Source organism: Clupea harengus, chromosome 2, assembly GCF_900700415.2.
Source record: "Clupea harengus chromosome 2, Ch_v2.0.2, whole genome shotgun sequence".
In the NCBI taxonomy this organism is placed as follows: domain Eukaryota; kingdom Metazoa; phylum Chordata; class Actinopteri; order Clupeiformes; family Clupeidae; genus Clupea; species Clupea harengus.
In genome coordinates this window covers 6,157,439-6,173,371 of record NC_045153.1, presented here as the reverse complement: position 1 = coordinate 6,173,371, position 15,933 = coordinate 6,157,439, and the positions used below count along the sequence as shown (strand labels likewise).

Below are 15,933 nucleotides of genomic sequence, written 5' to 3'. Positions count from 1 at the left end.
TTCTCTCTGGTGTGCAACCGACTGCAGGTCACTGAGTCTGTGTGTTCTGTGTACCAGTGATTCACCTCTGGGGTTACCTTTTTGGTCTCGCCTGTGAGTTTATGGACATTCTTGGTTTTAATTTTCCTTGTTAGCTGCTTGAACTGTTATTTTTACTTGTTTTGTGTTTAGAATTCTCTGTAATCATCTGCCCTGTTTTTATTTCTCCATGAGATACCTTGTGTTTTTGTCTGGATCTTCTGAGCTTTTGGATGTATTCTCGATTATTAAAGGACATTTTCTTCACACTAATATCTGCACTTGGGTCCTCCATTGTTCAGTGTCATACACAGTGTATTCGCATTCCAGCGGCCCAGGTTCATCCCTGACTCCAGCCTGACAATAACACAATGATAGTCTCGCCCTAAGATCAGGAGATGGGAATTGAGGTCTGGTAACTTACAGATGAGCTTTTGTACAAAATCTGCATCATCAAGGTGTATAGGGATGGCAGAATAATGATCAACATTTCAAATGTTAATTATTGCCAATCGAATTGAACTCAGCATAATTGCTTAGTCGTATTAATAAACGCCTTAATACCGATATCAGTCCCAGTGTTATTGGACCTTAGTGGAGTATTTGACACGGTTGATCAGAACATCTTACTACACTGACTGGGAAATTGGGTTGGGTTTTCAGGTACAGTAGTCAAGTGGCTCAGATCATACATCAGACAAGAGCTTTTTTGTTGCCATGGGAAACTATACCTCAACACCAACGTCCTTGACCTGTGCTGTCCTCCACACCAAGGTCACTTGGAAAACCCTCATTGGGAGGGAACCCTTCTGCTTGATCCATGATGACCACGTAGACATTGAACAGTGAAACAACATGTCTGTAACGCCAACGACTGACAAGTTCACAAAGCCATAATCATTTATTGATAACTGATTTTTACAGTTGACCATAAAAACTATGTATAACAAATAAAATAGTAACGTTGCAACGTTACCACATAGAAACAACATCGTCAAAACATGACAAAGTGCAGATTTTGGGGAGTTTAAAAGCAACTTGAAGAGCCAGTTGAAAATCTGTAAAAATCTACTAAATCTGACAGTTAAGAAGTAATCTAGTAAAAGCTGAATAAAAACCGTTTCGATAAAATCAAGCGCAAACAGACAAACTCGGTCAACATAAACTCCTCAACAAACCAACAAAGCTTCAAACCATAACATCTGTCTCCTCTGACGTCAGTCTCCTCTGAAGTCTGTCTCCTCTTTAACATCTGTCTCCTCTCAAATATCTCTCACATCTGTCTGAGATCCATCCCATCTCCTCTTCATCTCTACATCTCCTTGTGTGTCTGCATGTCTACATCGCCTCTTCATCTCCTCCCCATCTCATTGTGTGTCTGCATGTCTTCATCTCCTTGTGTGTCTGCATGTCTACATCTCCTTGTGTGTCTGCATGTCTACATCTCCTTGTGTGTCTGCATGTCTTCATCGCCTCTTCATCTCCACCCCATCTCCTCCTCATCTCCTCTTCATCTCCTTGTGTGTCTGCATGTCTTCATCTCCTTGTGTGTCTGCATGTCTACATCTCCTTGTCTCTCTGTGAGAGGGTGTCCTCAGTCAGGGGGTAGGGGGTGAGGTCTATGGAGAGCACACGACTGGAGATGGTGTCTCCAGACTGGGGTGGCAGAGGAAGAACAAACGTCAAGCAGAGAAGGACAGAGAGAGAAAAATACATATTGAAGTCGGAACTGGGTGTTTGCGTGTGGGTACAGTAGCCGTCTATGAGTTTGTCTCATGAGCATATGTGCAGTATGTGTATTGCAATGAGTGTATATTTCTGAGTGTTTGCAGGTATGTCCTTGAGTGTGTGTGTGTGTGTGAGTGTGTGTGTGTGTCTTACCTCAGAGTACACACCCAGCAGTACGTCTGCTCTGGAGTAGAACTCCTCCTTGAGCGAGATGACGATCACCTGGAAGTTCTCCCGGCACTGCTCCCTTATGAACCCTGTCACCTACACACCACCAGGGGGCGATGCAACACAGTCCACACACTTGAATATCAAACCGTCTCACATAGCCTGACGTACAGTGCAACACAGTCCACACACTTGAATATCAAACCGTCTCACATAGCCTGACGTACAGTGCAACACAGTTCTCTTTACAGAGCCCAGTGCCTGACGACCCCCCCCCCCCCCCCCCCCCCCCACACCACTAGCCTCTTGAATGGATAGTGAAGATCTTTGGGAAACAGAGAAGAGGTGGGTCTTGGGAGGGAAAGCCCACAGACATACAGACATGGCCTTATTAGATTTATTTTCTCCAAGTACACTTCTATTCCACAACATCAACTCCTGACTGTGGACTCAAGTGTGAATGAATGAAAAATATCAACTAATGAATGAATGAATGAATGAATGGATGAATGGGCCGGGCCTTGCCTTTCCGATGTTGGTGTTGTCAAGAGCGGCATCCACCTCGTCCAGCACGAAGAAAGGAGCGGGACGGAAACTGGCAGAGAAGAGAGAAGGTGAAGAGTCAGGCCATAAACTCACCTGTGAACCCTAAACCCACCTGTGAACCCTAAACCCACCTGTGAACCCTAAACTCACCTGTGAACCCTAAACCCACCTGTGAACCCTAAACTCACCTGTAAACCCTAAACTCACCTGTGAACCCTAAACCCACCTGTGAATGGCAAAGACGAGAGCGAGGGCGGCGATGGCCTTCTCCCCCCCGGACAGGTTGTCCATGGCCATGAAGCGCTTGCCTGGGGCCACACAGTTGTAGCTGATGCCGTCCAGGTAAGGCTCGTCAGGGTTCTCTGCACTGAGGATAGCCTGACGGGAGAGTAGAGACATGCACACACACACACACACACACACACAAATAGACATACACATGCACACACAAAACAAAACATAAGCAGAGACAGACACATACAGAAAACACACACAGACAAAGTACCCATTCACATAAATCTCTTACAAGGCATCCACTTCTATGCATGCATGCATATTTTTGTTTGTGTGTGTGTGTGTGTGTGTGTGTGTGTGTGTGTGTGTGTGTGTGACACTGACCTGAGCGCTGGTGTTCCTGCACATCTGTTTATAGATCTGGTCGATGGCCACACACACATGCTCGAAGCACTGGCTGAAGAGACGAAAGCGGTTGGCTTTGACCTGCTCAAACTCATGGTTACGCCGACGAGCCATGTTGGTGCTCTCCTCAAAAGCTGCAGCACACACACAAAATCATTGTTTATTATTTATCTTTCATTAAACTAGGTCAGCAAAGGATGACACTGACACCTCTGCAAAAGCAGAAAGACAACAATGTGTTGTTTTGGTGGACACTGTCTGTGTGTGTGTATGCGCATGTACGTGTGTATCAAAGACTCTATCACAGTCTTGAAGCTGTCCTTGATTTCCGTGACCTTCTCCAGGGCTTTGAGGTTGGGACTGTCGGCAGAGATAACGTATTTCCTAAAGGATCCGTATTGGTTGGATAAAACTTGTCACATGTCCTGAACAGAAATGGACAAGGACCTTTGATTTATTCTTTAGGAACCATGTCGATGCCTGACTTTTAATGTTGTGTCACGTTGTTGAATTTCAAGTTCAACATTAATAGCGATTGAATTACACTTGTGTCTGTGTAATCGCTAGCGGTAAATAAACGTTAATAACTTGAATGACTGATTAAGGATATATGTTACACATCACAAACACACGTAATCAATGTTTTTTGTGTGATAATTAGGTAATAGGTAAGCTAAAAATTACAGTATCTTACGCAAGTTAATTTACCTAGCTAGCTAGCTAGCAATTGAATTACACTTGTGTCGGTGTAATCGCTAGCGGTAAATAAGCGTAAATAACTTGAATGACTGATAAAGGACATATGTTACACATCACAAACACACACAATCGATGGGTTTGGGGGGAAATGAGGTAATTGGTTAGCTTAAATTACAGTATCTTAGGCAAGCTAATTGACCTAGCTGCTATACAGTGTTTGGCCAGCTCAAGGTCTGTTGGTTAGCTCAAGCTAGCACTGTCACAGACACACACACACAATCGATGGTTTTTGGGGAAAATTAGGGTATTGGTTATCTTAAATTACAGTATTTTACGTGAGCTAATTGACCTAGCTCTGTACTATACGGTGTTTGGTAAGCCAGCTGTCAAGCGTAAGATGTCGACATTGCCTCTGACGTCCCGGAATTAACAGTGCTAGCTTTGTGTTTGGTCATATAGCTTCGTAAAAGTTCGGTTAACAAGTCACTTGTGTGTTTAGTTGTATGACTTCGTAAAAGTTCGGTTAACAAGTCAATTGAGTATTGAGCCGTATAACTTCACAAAAATAATAATAATTTATTTAAATGTCAGGCGATCAACATAATTTCTCAACGAAAAAGTAAAGGTCCTGTTATTAGCCAATCAAACAGAGTAAATCACCCACTTCCGGTTTCAATACGGATTCTCTGGTCAACACGTTATCTCTGCCGACAGGGAAATTCATAAGTATCCGTATTTGTGTGCGTACAACTGAGAGGAAGTCTGTACATGTGTGTGTGTGTGTGTGTGTGTGTGTGTGTGTGTGTGTGGGTGTATGTGAGTGTGTGTGATTACTGTGTGTGTGTGTGAGTGTGTGATTACTGTGTGTGTGATTACTGTGTGTGTGATTACTGTGTGTGTGTGTGATTACTGTGTATGTGTGTGTGTGTGATTACTGTGTGTGTGTGTGTGTGCGTGTGTGTGTGTGTGTGTGTGTGATTACTGTGTGTGTATGTGTGATTACTGTGTGTGTGTGTGTGTGTGTGTGTGTGCATGTGTGTGTGTGTGTGTGTGTGTGTGTGTGTGTGTGTGTGTGTGTGTGAGGTGTACCGTCCACCACAGTCTTGAAGCTGTCCCTGATCTCCCTCATCTTCTCCAGGGCTTTGAGGTTGGGCGGCTCTGAGCGCTGGATGACTCCCTCCAGAGAGGACAGCTTCTCCCTCAGGCCCTGCAGCTCCTTCTCCACCTCCCCCTCCTCACCCAGGGCCTGTCACCACAGAGAGCAAAACACTAAAACCTGTCATTTTACAGTTATTATAAAACAAACACAACATGGAGCTGTCAATCAGTAACTCATTTCATAGAATATGTAGTCTATCATCTCACCTTGAGCTCATCTGCCAGAGCTGTGTAGTCTATCGTCTCACCTTGAGCTAGGGTTGCACGATTCATTTAATTTTAATCGCGATCACGATTTTGGCTGCCACAATTAAATGAGGATGATTGTCTGCGATTAAAATGCGTGCTCGAAAACGTTATTCTGTCTCTTCCGGGTTTATAAGATACCTTGAAATCGACCGAATGACGGTCATTTTTCAAGGTAGCGTTGATGCAGCCTTGAAGCTGCCTATTATCCATACAACTGTGCGCCAGCTCCCTCCGGCAACTGCAAATTGTAAATAAAGATGGCGGACCAAACTCAGCTGACAGCTGTGTTTTGTATGTACATTTTTCCTTGTTTTCTCGCTTAGATTTTTTTTTAAAGTTACAGAGAAATAGACACTGTACCATCCGATAACACCGTTGTTGTAACCAGCAATAATGGTTGATGTGATTTTGCGAGGCGTCAGTCTGATTGGTCCTGATTTGACAGCAGGAGAGTCTCATATTCAGGACAACCGTTTACCAAACTCCGTTAAGTAGCTACATATGTGTTTGTATGGTGAAGACTGATATTCAATGACAAAGTAGGTAACATAGCTAGCTACTAGCAAGCTTTAGATTCCTGCGCTAGCAAGAAACCCCTGCTTGCCAACTGCTGTAGCTAGGTCTTGCTGCTAGTTGACTTCAATGTTTTAATGTAATTTATTCCATGATCAGGGTGTTTTCACTGCTTTCAACACTGCTAGCTACAACAGCCAGCAAGCAAAGGCTTCTTGCCAGCGCAGGAATCTTCTGAGGCAGTCAGCGGAGCTCTAGAATCTTAGCTAGATCAGCTAGCTAGCAGCTAAACAATACAATGTAATAACTTGAGAGTACAAGCCACGTTCGCAATTACAAGGGCTAACTGTAAGAATGATGAACAAATTCAATAAAATGATCTTTGTGACTGAAATTACTGTTGTTTACTGTGTAGTGCTCAACACTTCAAACTAGCAGCAAGCTTAAAGCTAGCTAGGAGCTATGTTACCTACTGGCAGATCAACGTCAACCGTTGAACACGGGGCGTGGCCGGAGCGAGATCAGTGCAGATGTGACAGTGGTTTTGTTTTTTAATTAATGTTTGTTCATCATTGCGATCGTTGTTGTGTTTATTTGAAAGAATGCAGGCCAAAATACAGGGGAATTTGGACGATTTTTATGCGCAAAATGATATTTCCGTCTGTAAGAATGAATAATCGTGATCTCAATATTGATCAAAATAATCGCGATTTTGGCCATAATCGTGCAGCCTTACCTTGAGCTCATCTGCCAGAGCTGTGTAATCTATCGTCTCACCTTGAGCTCATCTGCCAGAGCTGTGGAGTCTATCGTCTCACCTTGAGCTCATCTGACAGAGCTGTGTACTCTATCGTCTCACCTTGAGCTCATCTGACAGAGCTGTGGAGTCTATCGTCTTACCTTGAGCTCATCTGCCAGAGCTGTGTAGACTCTGTGTAGTCTATCGTCTCACCTTGAGCTCATCTGCCAGAGCTGTGTAGACTCTGTGGAGTCTATCGTCTCACCTTGAGCTCATCTGCCAGAGCTGTGTACTCTATCGTCTCACCTTGAGCTCATCTGACAGAGCTGTGTACTCTATCGTCTCACCTTGAGCTCATCTGCCAGAGCTGTGTAGTCTATCGTCTCACCTTGAGCTCATCTGCCAGAGCTGTGTAGTCTATCGTCTCACCTTGAGCTCATCTGCCAGAGCTGTGTAGTCTATCGTCTCACCTTGAGCTCATCTGCCAGAGCTGTGTACTCTATCGTCTCACCTTGAGCTCATCTGACAGAGCTGTGTACTCTATCGTCTCACCTTGAGCTCATCTGCCAGAGCTGTGTAGTCTATCGTCTCACCTTGAGCTCATCTGCCAGAGCTGTGTAGTCTATCGTCTCACCTTGAGCTCATCTGCCAGAGCTGTGTAGTCTATCGTCTCACCTTGAGCTCATCTGCCAGAGCTGTGTAGTCTATCTGCATCTGCTCCTCGCGCTCATAGATGTCCAGGGTGCAGGTGCTCTGGGACTCAGAGTCCAGCTGTACAGGGGCACAGACATCACACACACATCACAGACACACACATTACACACATCACACACACATCACACACATCAGACAAATTACAGACATCACAGTTATCACAGTCATCACACACACACACATCACAGTCATCACACACATCAGACAAATTACAGACATCACACACATCACAGACATCAAAGGAGAAAATGGCATTTTATTTTCCCACCACTTTTCTTAAAATGCTTTTCATTGCGATTTTTAATCACGGTATATACATAATCTCCAAAGCCTATAATTCAATTCAGTTAAATTCAATTTTATTTATATAGCCACAAAACAATACAATTACTACATACTAGATACTTGTATTCTCTTTGACAGTCAGATTACAAACAGATTATTGTACTTTTGTCAGACTTTGATGTCGTCGACCTGCCCTCTCCACACCCTTGTCTCTCTCTGTACCTGCCCTCTCTACACCCTTGTCTCTCTCTGTACCTGCACGTCACTGATGTCATCCATGTTTCCCGAGAGCAGGGTCACGGGGATGCCCTCAATCTTGCAGCCCAGCAGCAGGTTGTGTCGGCCCAGCCTCCTCTCCTCCAGAGACGCCTCAACAGACAGCACCTCCTTCTGCAGACGCGTCAGCTCTCTGAGGGGAGAGAGGACAGGAGAGGGAGACATAACCACAGACTAGTTCACCTTAACCATTGACTAGTCCTCCCATAACCACTGACTAGTCCACCTTAACCACTGACTAGTCCTCCCATAACAACTGACTAGTCCACCTTAACCACTGACTAGTCCTCTACGGGGAAGATCCTTTAACACAGCTGTTCAAATGAATGTCTTCGGAAACCAAAGACTATATGAACTGAAGGAGTAAACAGCCAGGCCATTCAACTTCCTAAGAAAAGATATAAAGGTGCTTCCGATATAATAAACACACAAACACACACATCAAGCACACCTGGAGACTTCCTGTAGCTTCTTGACCTTCTGGTCAAGGTCGGTTTTGGCGATGCTGACCTCTGACTTCTTGTCTGTAGACACACCCTTCAGCTCCTGCCCACGAGCCTGGGTCTCATCCACCAGGACCAGCATCTTCTCCTCGTCCTAAAGAAGAGACAACTACATCAGCAGTGTGTGTGTGTGTGTGTGTGTGTGTGTGTGTGTGTGTGTGTGTGTGTGTGGGTCTCATCCACCATGGCCAGCATCTTCTCCTCGGCCTAGAGAAGAGACAACTACATCAGCAGTGTGTGTGTGTGTGTGTGTGTGTGTGTGTGTGTGTGTGATGGGTCTCATCCACCATGGCCAGCATCTTCTCCTCGGCCTAGAGAAGAGACAACTACATCAGCAGTGCGTGTGTGTGTGTGTGTGTGTGTGTGTGTGTGTGGGGGTCTCATCCACCATGGCCAGCATCTTCTCCTCGTCCTAGAGAAGAGACAACTACATCAGCAGTGTGTGTGTGTGTGTGTGTTCATTTGAATTTTCTGTGTGTGTCTCATCCACCAATATAAATATCTTCTTCTCTTCCTAAAGGAGAGGTGTCTCTGTGTGTGTGTGTGTGTGTGTGTGTGTGTGTGTGTGTGTGTGTGTGTGAGTATGTGTACATGCACAGGAGCGAAAAGGGCCTGAATCTGAATCTGGCTATATAAGACAAGGTGGTAGCTTTACAAGAGCACACACTTATTCCATTCAGCTGAGAAGTTTAGAGAATAAAGCACACACACACACACACACACACACACACACACACACACACACACACACACACACACACACGCACACACACACCTTCTTCAGGGTTCGGATGGTGTCCTCCTCCTTGGCGATGGCGTCCTGGAGTTTCTGTAGCTTCTTGTTGAGTTGCTGCAGCTGCCCCTGTTCGTACTCCAGCTGGGCGTTGAGGCGCGTGCGCTGGGACTCACACTGCAGCCTGTAGGAGACGGAACCGTCACGATCAGAACCAAGAGCAGACAGACCCGTCACAATCAGAACCCAGAGCAGACAGACCCGTCACAATCAGAACCCAGAGTAGACAGACCCGTCACCATCAGAAACCAGAGTAGACGGACCCGTCACGATCAGAACCCAGAGTAGACGGACCCGTCACAATCAGAACCCAGATTAGCTTTTTAGAACGAGTACTGCTCCAGTCAGTCACAATCAGTAACCTAGAATCAGTATTTCTCATATATGGTCAAATAAAACCGTAACCGAAAAGGGATTAAACCCGTCCACACAGAAAAAGGGATTAAACCCGTCCACACAGAAAAAGATCGACCAGTCAGAGCAAAGGGTTTAGGAAAATGGACACAGTGTAAGGTGTCTGTGTGTGTGTGTCTGTGTGTGTGTGTGTATGTACCGTTTGCGGTCCACCTCCTGCTGTTGTTTGACATACTCCTGTTCATACTCTCGGATGTTGGACACGCCGATCTCGAGGCATAAATCAGAAAACACACCATCCTCCATCTGATGGAAGACACAGAGAGGAGAAGGGAGAGGAGAGAGGGGGAAGGAAAGAGTTAACACAGCATAACATAGCAAACTGCAACATAAACACAAGTACTCATTATAATCATGTTATTAACAAATGCATTCATTTATTTAATTATTTGCCAGACCCTTTGATGTTATAATGCCTACCAGGTACTCGTACTGTCAGAACGTGTCTTCCTTGGGAATCGACCCCATGTCTCCACACCTGCCATGTCTCACCTGGTTGGCCTTGTGTCTGAGTCTCACCTGGTTGGCCTTGTGTCTGAGTCTCACCTGGTTGGCCTTGCCTTTGAGTCTCACCTGGTTGGCCTTGCCTTTGAGTCTCACCTGGTTGGCCTTGCCTTTGAGTCTCACCTGGTTGGCCTTGTGTCTGAGTCTCACCTGGTTGGCCTTGTCTTTGAGTCTCACCTGGTTGGCCTTGTGTCTGAGTCTCACCTGGTTGGCCTTGCCTTTGAGTCTCACCTGGTTGGCCTTGCCTTTGAGTCTCACCTGGTTGGCCTTGCCTTTGAGTCTCACCTGGTTGGCCTTGTGTCTGAGTCTCACCTGGTTGGCCTTGTCTTTGAGTCTCACCTGGTTGGCCTTGTGTCTGAGTCTCACCTGGTTGGCCTTGTCTTTGAGTCTCACCTGGTTGGCCTTGTGTCTTTGAGTCTCACCTGGTTGGCCTTGTGTCTGAGTCTCACCTGGTTGGCCTTGTCTTTGAGTCTCACCTGGTTGGCCTTGTGTTTGAGTCTCACCTGGTTGGCCTTGTGTCTGAGTCTCACCTGGTTGGCCTTGTGTCTGAGTCTCACCTGGTTGGCCTTGTGTCTGAGTCTCACCTGGTTGGCCTTGTGTCTGAGTCTCACCTGGTTGGCCTTGTGTCTGAGTCTCACCTGGTTGGCCTTGTCTTTGTGTCTCACCTGGTTGGCCTTGTCTTTGAGTCTCTTCAGCTCCCCCTCCTTCTTCTCCACGCTCTTCTCCGCTACAGAAATCTGAGACTCCAGGTTAGACAGCTCACTCTCCAGCCGAGAGATCTCCTGTTAGGAATACACCAGATACGAGGTGTGGCTGTTAAATAATGAGACTAATGCTGTAATTCAATTGTAATGGTGAAAACGCGTTATATTCGTATAACTGGGATATTCTCGTACTAACACTCTTGTTACATAATAGCCACACCTTGCACACATCCCTAGACAGTTTGGTGAGAAAATAAATAATAAATGAATGATTAAGCTCCTTCTCTCTTTTTTACACCACATATTTATCAATATATCCATCAACTGATCAACCACCTAACTAACTAATCCATCCATAATTTAATCGATAAATTGATCCATCAGAACCATCGAGACCAGTGGTCCTCATACGAGTGTGTTAGTAGTGAACCTACGGCCTGGCATGCAGGGACCGTCTTCTTGCGCAGGGCGTCCAGCTCCGTGTGGGAGTACTTGAGTCGGGTCTGGTTACCCTGAGCCTGTGCTTTGATCTGCTGCAGCTCGGCCTCCTTATGCCTCAGTTTCAACAGAGTCTGAGAGGACACACACACACACATACACACACCAGTGAGTCGCACACACGCACACACCAGTGAGTCACGCACGCACGCACACACACACCAGTGAGGCGCGCACACACACACACACACTCCAGTAAGTTGCGCACGCACACACACCAGTGAGAGACACAAAAACGTATAAACACACACAAGACACACGCACAAGCACATGGCCACGACACACACAAACACATGTGCACACGTATGACAGTCAATCAGAGTAGTACTCTAGGCATCATCTGCAGCGTACATGAGCAGCCTGCATGGCCTAATAGCCACACTCTCTCTTTTCCACAGGCCTGTCTTTGCCCATATCTGCCAGTGAGGCACGAGCACACACACACACACACACACACACACACACACACACACACACACACACACACAAAGACACACACACACACACACACACGCCTGTCTATGCCCTTACCCGTAGCTCTGCAGTGAGCTGATCCTTCTTCTCCTTGAGCTTGATCATGTCTCTCTCCTCCCAGCGGCGAGCCTTGCTGCGCAGGTGCAGAGACCCCCCCGAGATCACCCCAGACTTGGAGAACATGGTGCCATCGAGTGCCACAGTCTGGCCCAGGAGATAAAACCAGGGTTTAAAGCAGGAAACGGTCAATTCTCAGCCTCTTTTCTCCGCTTAAACAGATACATGACTGATAGTGATGGAGTCTGTGGTTTAACTTTGAAGTGGATGAAGACCTAGATCCCTGCAGTGTAATTTTGCTTGTGTAATAACACAGCATTGACACAATAAAGGAAGAAAATGGTATGTGTGTGTGTGTGTGTGCATATGTGGATGTGTGTGCATATGTGAATGTGTGTGTGTGTGTGTATTTGAATGTGTGTGTGTGTGTGTGTGTGTGTGTGTGTGTGCCCAAAGGCCAGTGCTCGAGCCTCCTCTATGGTCTCGCACACGTGTGTGTGTGTGTGTGTGTGTGTGTATTTGAATGTGTGTGTGTGTGTGTCTGTGTGTGTAAACGGCTCACCTTCTGGCGCTCCGGCCCAAAGGCCAGTGCCCGAGCCTCCTCTATGGTCTCGCACACGAGTGTGTTCCCGCACACAAACAGCAGCACCCTCTTGAGCTCGGGGGCTCCTGCAGAGGTCTGCACCACGTCCAGCAGCAGCTTACAGCCCCGCTGCTCACGCAGACGCTCGTTCAGAGGGGCCACCTGCGATGAGGGATGTTACAGGTGTGGACAGGTGAGTACAGGTGTGATTTTACAGGTGTGGACAGGTAAGGACAGATGTTACAGGTGTGGGCAAGTTGAATGTTACAGGTGTGGACAGGTAAGGACAGATGTTACAGGTGTGGACAGGTTGAATGTTATAGGTGTGATTTTACAGGTGTGGACAGGTAAGGACAGATGTTACAGGTGTGGACAGGTTGAATGTTATAGGTGTGATTTTACAGGTGTGGACAGGTAAGGACAGATGTTACAGGTGTGGACAGGTTGAATGTTTTAGATGTGACTGTAACTGCTTTAGAACCTAGTAAACTCACTGAGCAATCAAACCATGAGAATGGACTATTCTCTATACTATAAAGCTAAAACCCAAACAGGTGAGAAACCTGTGAACCTCCTGGTGATTGGCCGTCCCTAGTGAACCTCCTGGTGATTGGCCGTCCCTAGTTCTCCCCATGACTCACATCCAGGTAGTCGATCGGCAGGAACGTCTCTGGCTCCGCCATCTCCTGCTTGACAAACTTGATGCAATCGCGAGCCACTTTCTCGTTTGTCACGACGATGGCGTTCATGTAGCGGCCGAACACCTTCGCAACGGCCAGCTGGTACTTCTTATGGATGGGCTGGCACAGGTCCACCAGACGGCCAAACTGAGAAAGAGTAGTGGAGAAGGACAATGAAAACAGCAGATATGTAGATGGATAGATGTGTGTGTGTGTGTGTGTGTGTGTTGTGTCTTGGCATTTGTATATGCTGTGTAGGATAATTGTGTCTTTTACTGTAGCACCAGATTAAATAAGGGGTGTGTGTATTTGTGTGTGTGCGCATGTGTGTGTGTGCGTGATGTGAGTGTTTGTGTGCGTGATGTGTGTGTGTGTGTGTGTGTGCATGCGTGATGTGTGTGTTTGTGTGTGTGTGCATGCGTGATGTGTGTGTGTGTGTGTGCATGCGTGATGTGTGTGTGTGTGTGTGTGTGAGTGCACGCACTACCCTACCAGCACATCCGGGTACAGCCTGCGCAGGCTCTCCAGCAGCTCGTCTCGTTTCTGCTGGCGTCGGTTCTCATGGTGGTCCACGCGGGCGTTCTGCAGCTCCCCCAGAACCGTCCCCAGCTCCTCGTTCAGCTCCAGGGAGCGCACGCGACCCACCTCCAGCTCCTGCTGCAGACGCGCCTCCTGGGAGCTCAGCTCCTCCACAGACGAACTACACACAGGAGTACACACACAGATGAACTACACACACACACACAGGTGAACTACACACAGACGAACTACACACAGGAGTACACACACAGATGAACTACACACAGGAGTACACACACAGATGAACTACACACAGGAGTACACACACAGGTGAACTACACACAGGAGTACACACACAGATGAACTACACACACAGGAGTACACACAGATGAACACACACAGATGAACTACACACAAATGAACTACACACAGGAGTACACACAGGAGTACACACACAGGAGTACACACAGGAGTACACACAGGAGTACACACACAGATGAACTACACACAGGAGTACACACACAGATGAACTACACACAGGAGTACACACACAGGAGTACACACAGGAGTACACACACAGGTGAACTACACACAGGAGTACACACAGGAGTACACACAGGAGTACACACACAGATGAACTACACACAGGAGTACACACAGGAGTACACACAGATGAACTACACACAGGAGTACACACACAGGTGAACTACACACAGGAGTACACACAGATGAACTACACACAGGAGTACACACACAGGTGAACTACACACAGGAGTACACACAGGAGTACACACAGGAGTACACACACAGATGAACTACACACAGGAGTACACACACAGATGAACTACACACAGATGAACTACACACAGGAGTACACACAGGAGTACACACACAGATGAACTACACACAGGAGTACACACACAGGAGTACACACACAGATGAACTACACACAGATGAACTACACACAGGAGTACACACACAGGAGTACACACAGGAGTACACACAGGAGTACACACAGGAGTACACACACAGGAGTACACACAGGAGTACACACACAGATGAACTACACACAGGAGTACACACACAGGAGTACACACACAGATGAACTACACACAGATGAACTACACACAGATGAACTACACACAGGAGTACACACACAGGAGTACACACAGGAGTACACACAGGAGTACACACACAGATGAACTACACACAGGAGTACACACACAGATGAACTACACACAGATGAACTACACACAGGAGTACACACAGGAGTACACACACAGATGAACTACACACAGGAGTACACACAGATGAACTACACACAGGAGTACACACACAGATGAACTACACACAGGAGTACACACAGATGAACTACACACAGGAGTACACACACAGGTGAACTACACACAGGAGTACACACAGATGAACTACACACAGGAATACACACACAGGAGTACACACACAGGAGTACACACACAGATGAACTACACACAGGAGTACACACAGGAGTACACACACAGATGAACTACACACACACACAGAGACGAACTACACACAGGAATACACACACAGGAGTACACACACAGGAGTACACACAGATGAACTACACACAGGAGTACACACACAGATGAACTACACACAGATGAACTACACACAGATGAACTACACACAGGAGTACACACACAGATGAACTACACACAGATGAACTACACACAGGAGTACACACACAGATGAACTACACACAGGAGTACACACACAGATGAACTACAGCTCTTCAATCACAGAGCAAGAGTACACATACAGTAAACATGAATGATTCACGTATATAAATGAATCTGCCATGTTGCTGATTCTCTCTCCTCCCTTCCCTTCTTCCTCCTGTTAACAGGGAGTTTTTCCCTGAATTGAATTATAAAACTAAAACTCTTCTAGAGATACACACACACAGGATACAGAAAGCTTGCACATATAGCGTATATACTAAAGCTCTTACGTACTACAGACACACACTTCATGTACAGACAGCAGGAGGAGTACTCACACCATGGCTAGCATCTATTGCAGAACACTTACTGTTCTGCTGATTGCACAGAATGATTAAGAAACACAAGTACACAAATAGAATATAGTTATAAACAAGCACTGTACATGTCATTATCAGACAGACCTGCAGGTGGCGGTATACTCCAACAGTTTGTCAGCTCTCCTCCTGAAGTCTTCCAGCTGAGACATACAGCTCTTAATGTTTGCCTGCAATTAGATCAGAGTCCAGGATGGGACAAACTAGAGTTCAACATTTTCTATGTTCATCTGACAACAGATCAGTCAATACCATCAAAAGTAGCACAGACTAAAGTACGTAATGTAATTACACAGTAATGCCACAGAGTCTAAAGCCAGCATGACATGCAAAGTCAATGACTTAGAACACAATTCAGACACTATAAATCTTTTAACAATCTATGCAGTGGT

The 15,933-nt window shown here is 46.3% G+C and overlaps 1 protein-coding gene across 1 annotated transcript in view; it reads right to left on the bottom strand.

Moving 5' to 3' along the window:
* Nucleotides 1-1,534: 1,534 nt before the first annotated feature.
* smc1b (structural maintenance of chromosomes 1B) overlaps nt 1,535-15,933 on the bottom strand; it is a 22,386-nt gene continuing 7,987 nt past the window's right edge. Inside the window, exons 8-25 of the mRNA XM_042709658.1 lie at nt 15,629-15,711; nt 13,435-13,642; nt 12,904-13,089; nt 12,242-12,424; nt 11,680-11,826; nt 11,085-11,222; nt 10,612-10,728; nt 9,582-9,688; nt 9,011-9,152; nt 8,184-8,329; nt 7,712-7,865; nt 7,133-7,228; nt 4,888-5,044; nt 3,079-3,233; nt 2,687-2,838; nt 2,440-2,509; nt 1,900-2,010; nt 1,535-1,674 (exon numbers count right to left, since the gene is read on the bottom strand). Of these exons, the coding sequence (XP_042565592.1) occupies nt 1,579-1,674; nt 1,900-2,010; nt 2,440-2,509; nt 2,687-2,838; nt 3,079-3,233; nt 4,888-5,044; nt 7,133-7,228; nt 7,712-7,865; nt 8,184-8,329; nt 9,011-9,152; nt 9,582-9,688; nt 10,612-10,728; nt 11,085-11,222; nt 11,680-11,826; nt 12,242-12,424; nt 12,904-13,089; nt 13,435-13,642; nt 15,629-15,711 (2,448 nt within the window). The 3' untranslated portion in view covers nt 1,535-1,578. The remainder of the gene's footprint in view (nt 1,675-1,899; nt 2,011-2,439; nt 2,510-2,686; nt 2,839-3,078; nt 3,234-4,887; nt 5,045-7,132; nt 7,229-7,711; nt 7,866-8,183; nt 8,330-9,010; nt 9,153-9,581; nt 9,689-10,611; nt 10,729-11,084; nt 11,223-11,679; nt 11,827-12,241; nt 12,425-12,903; nt 13,090-13,434; nt 13,643-15,628; nt 15,712-15,933) is intronic.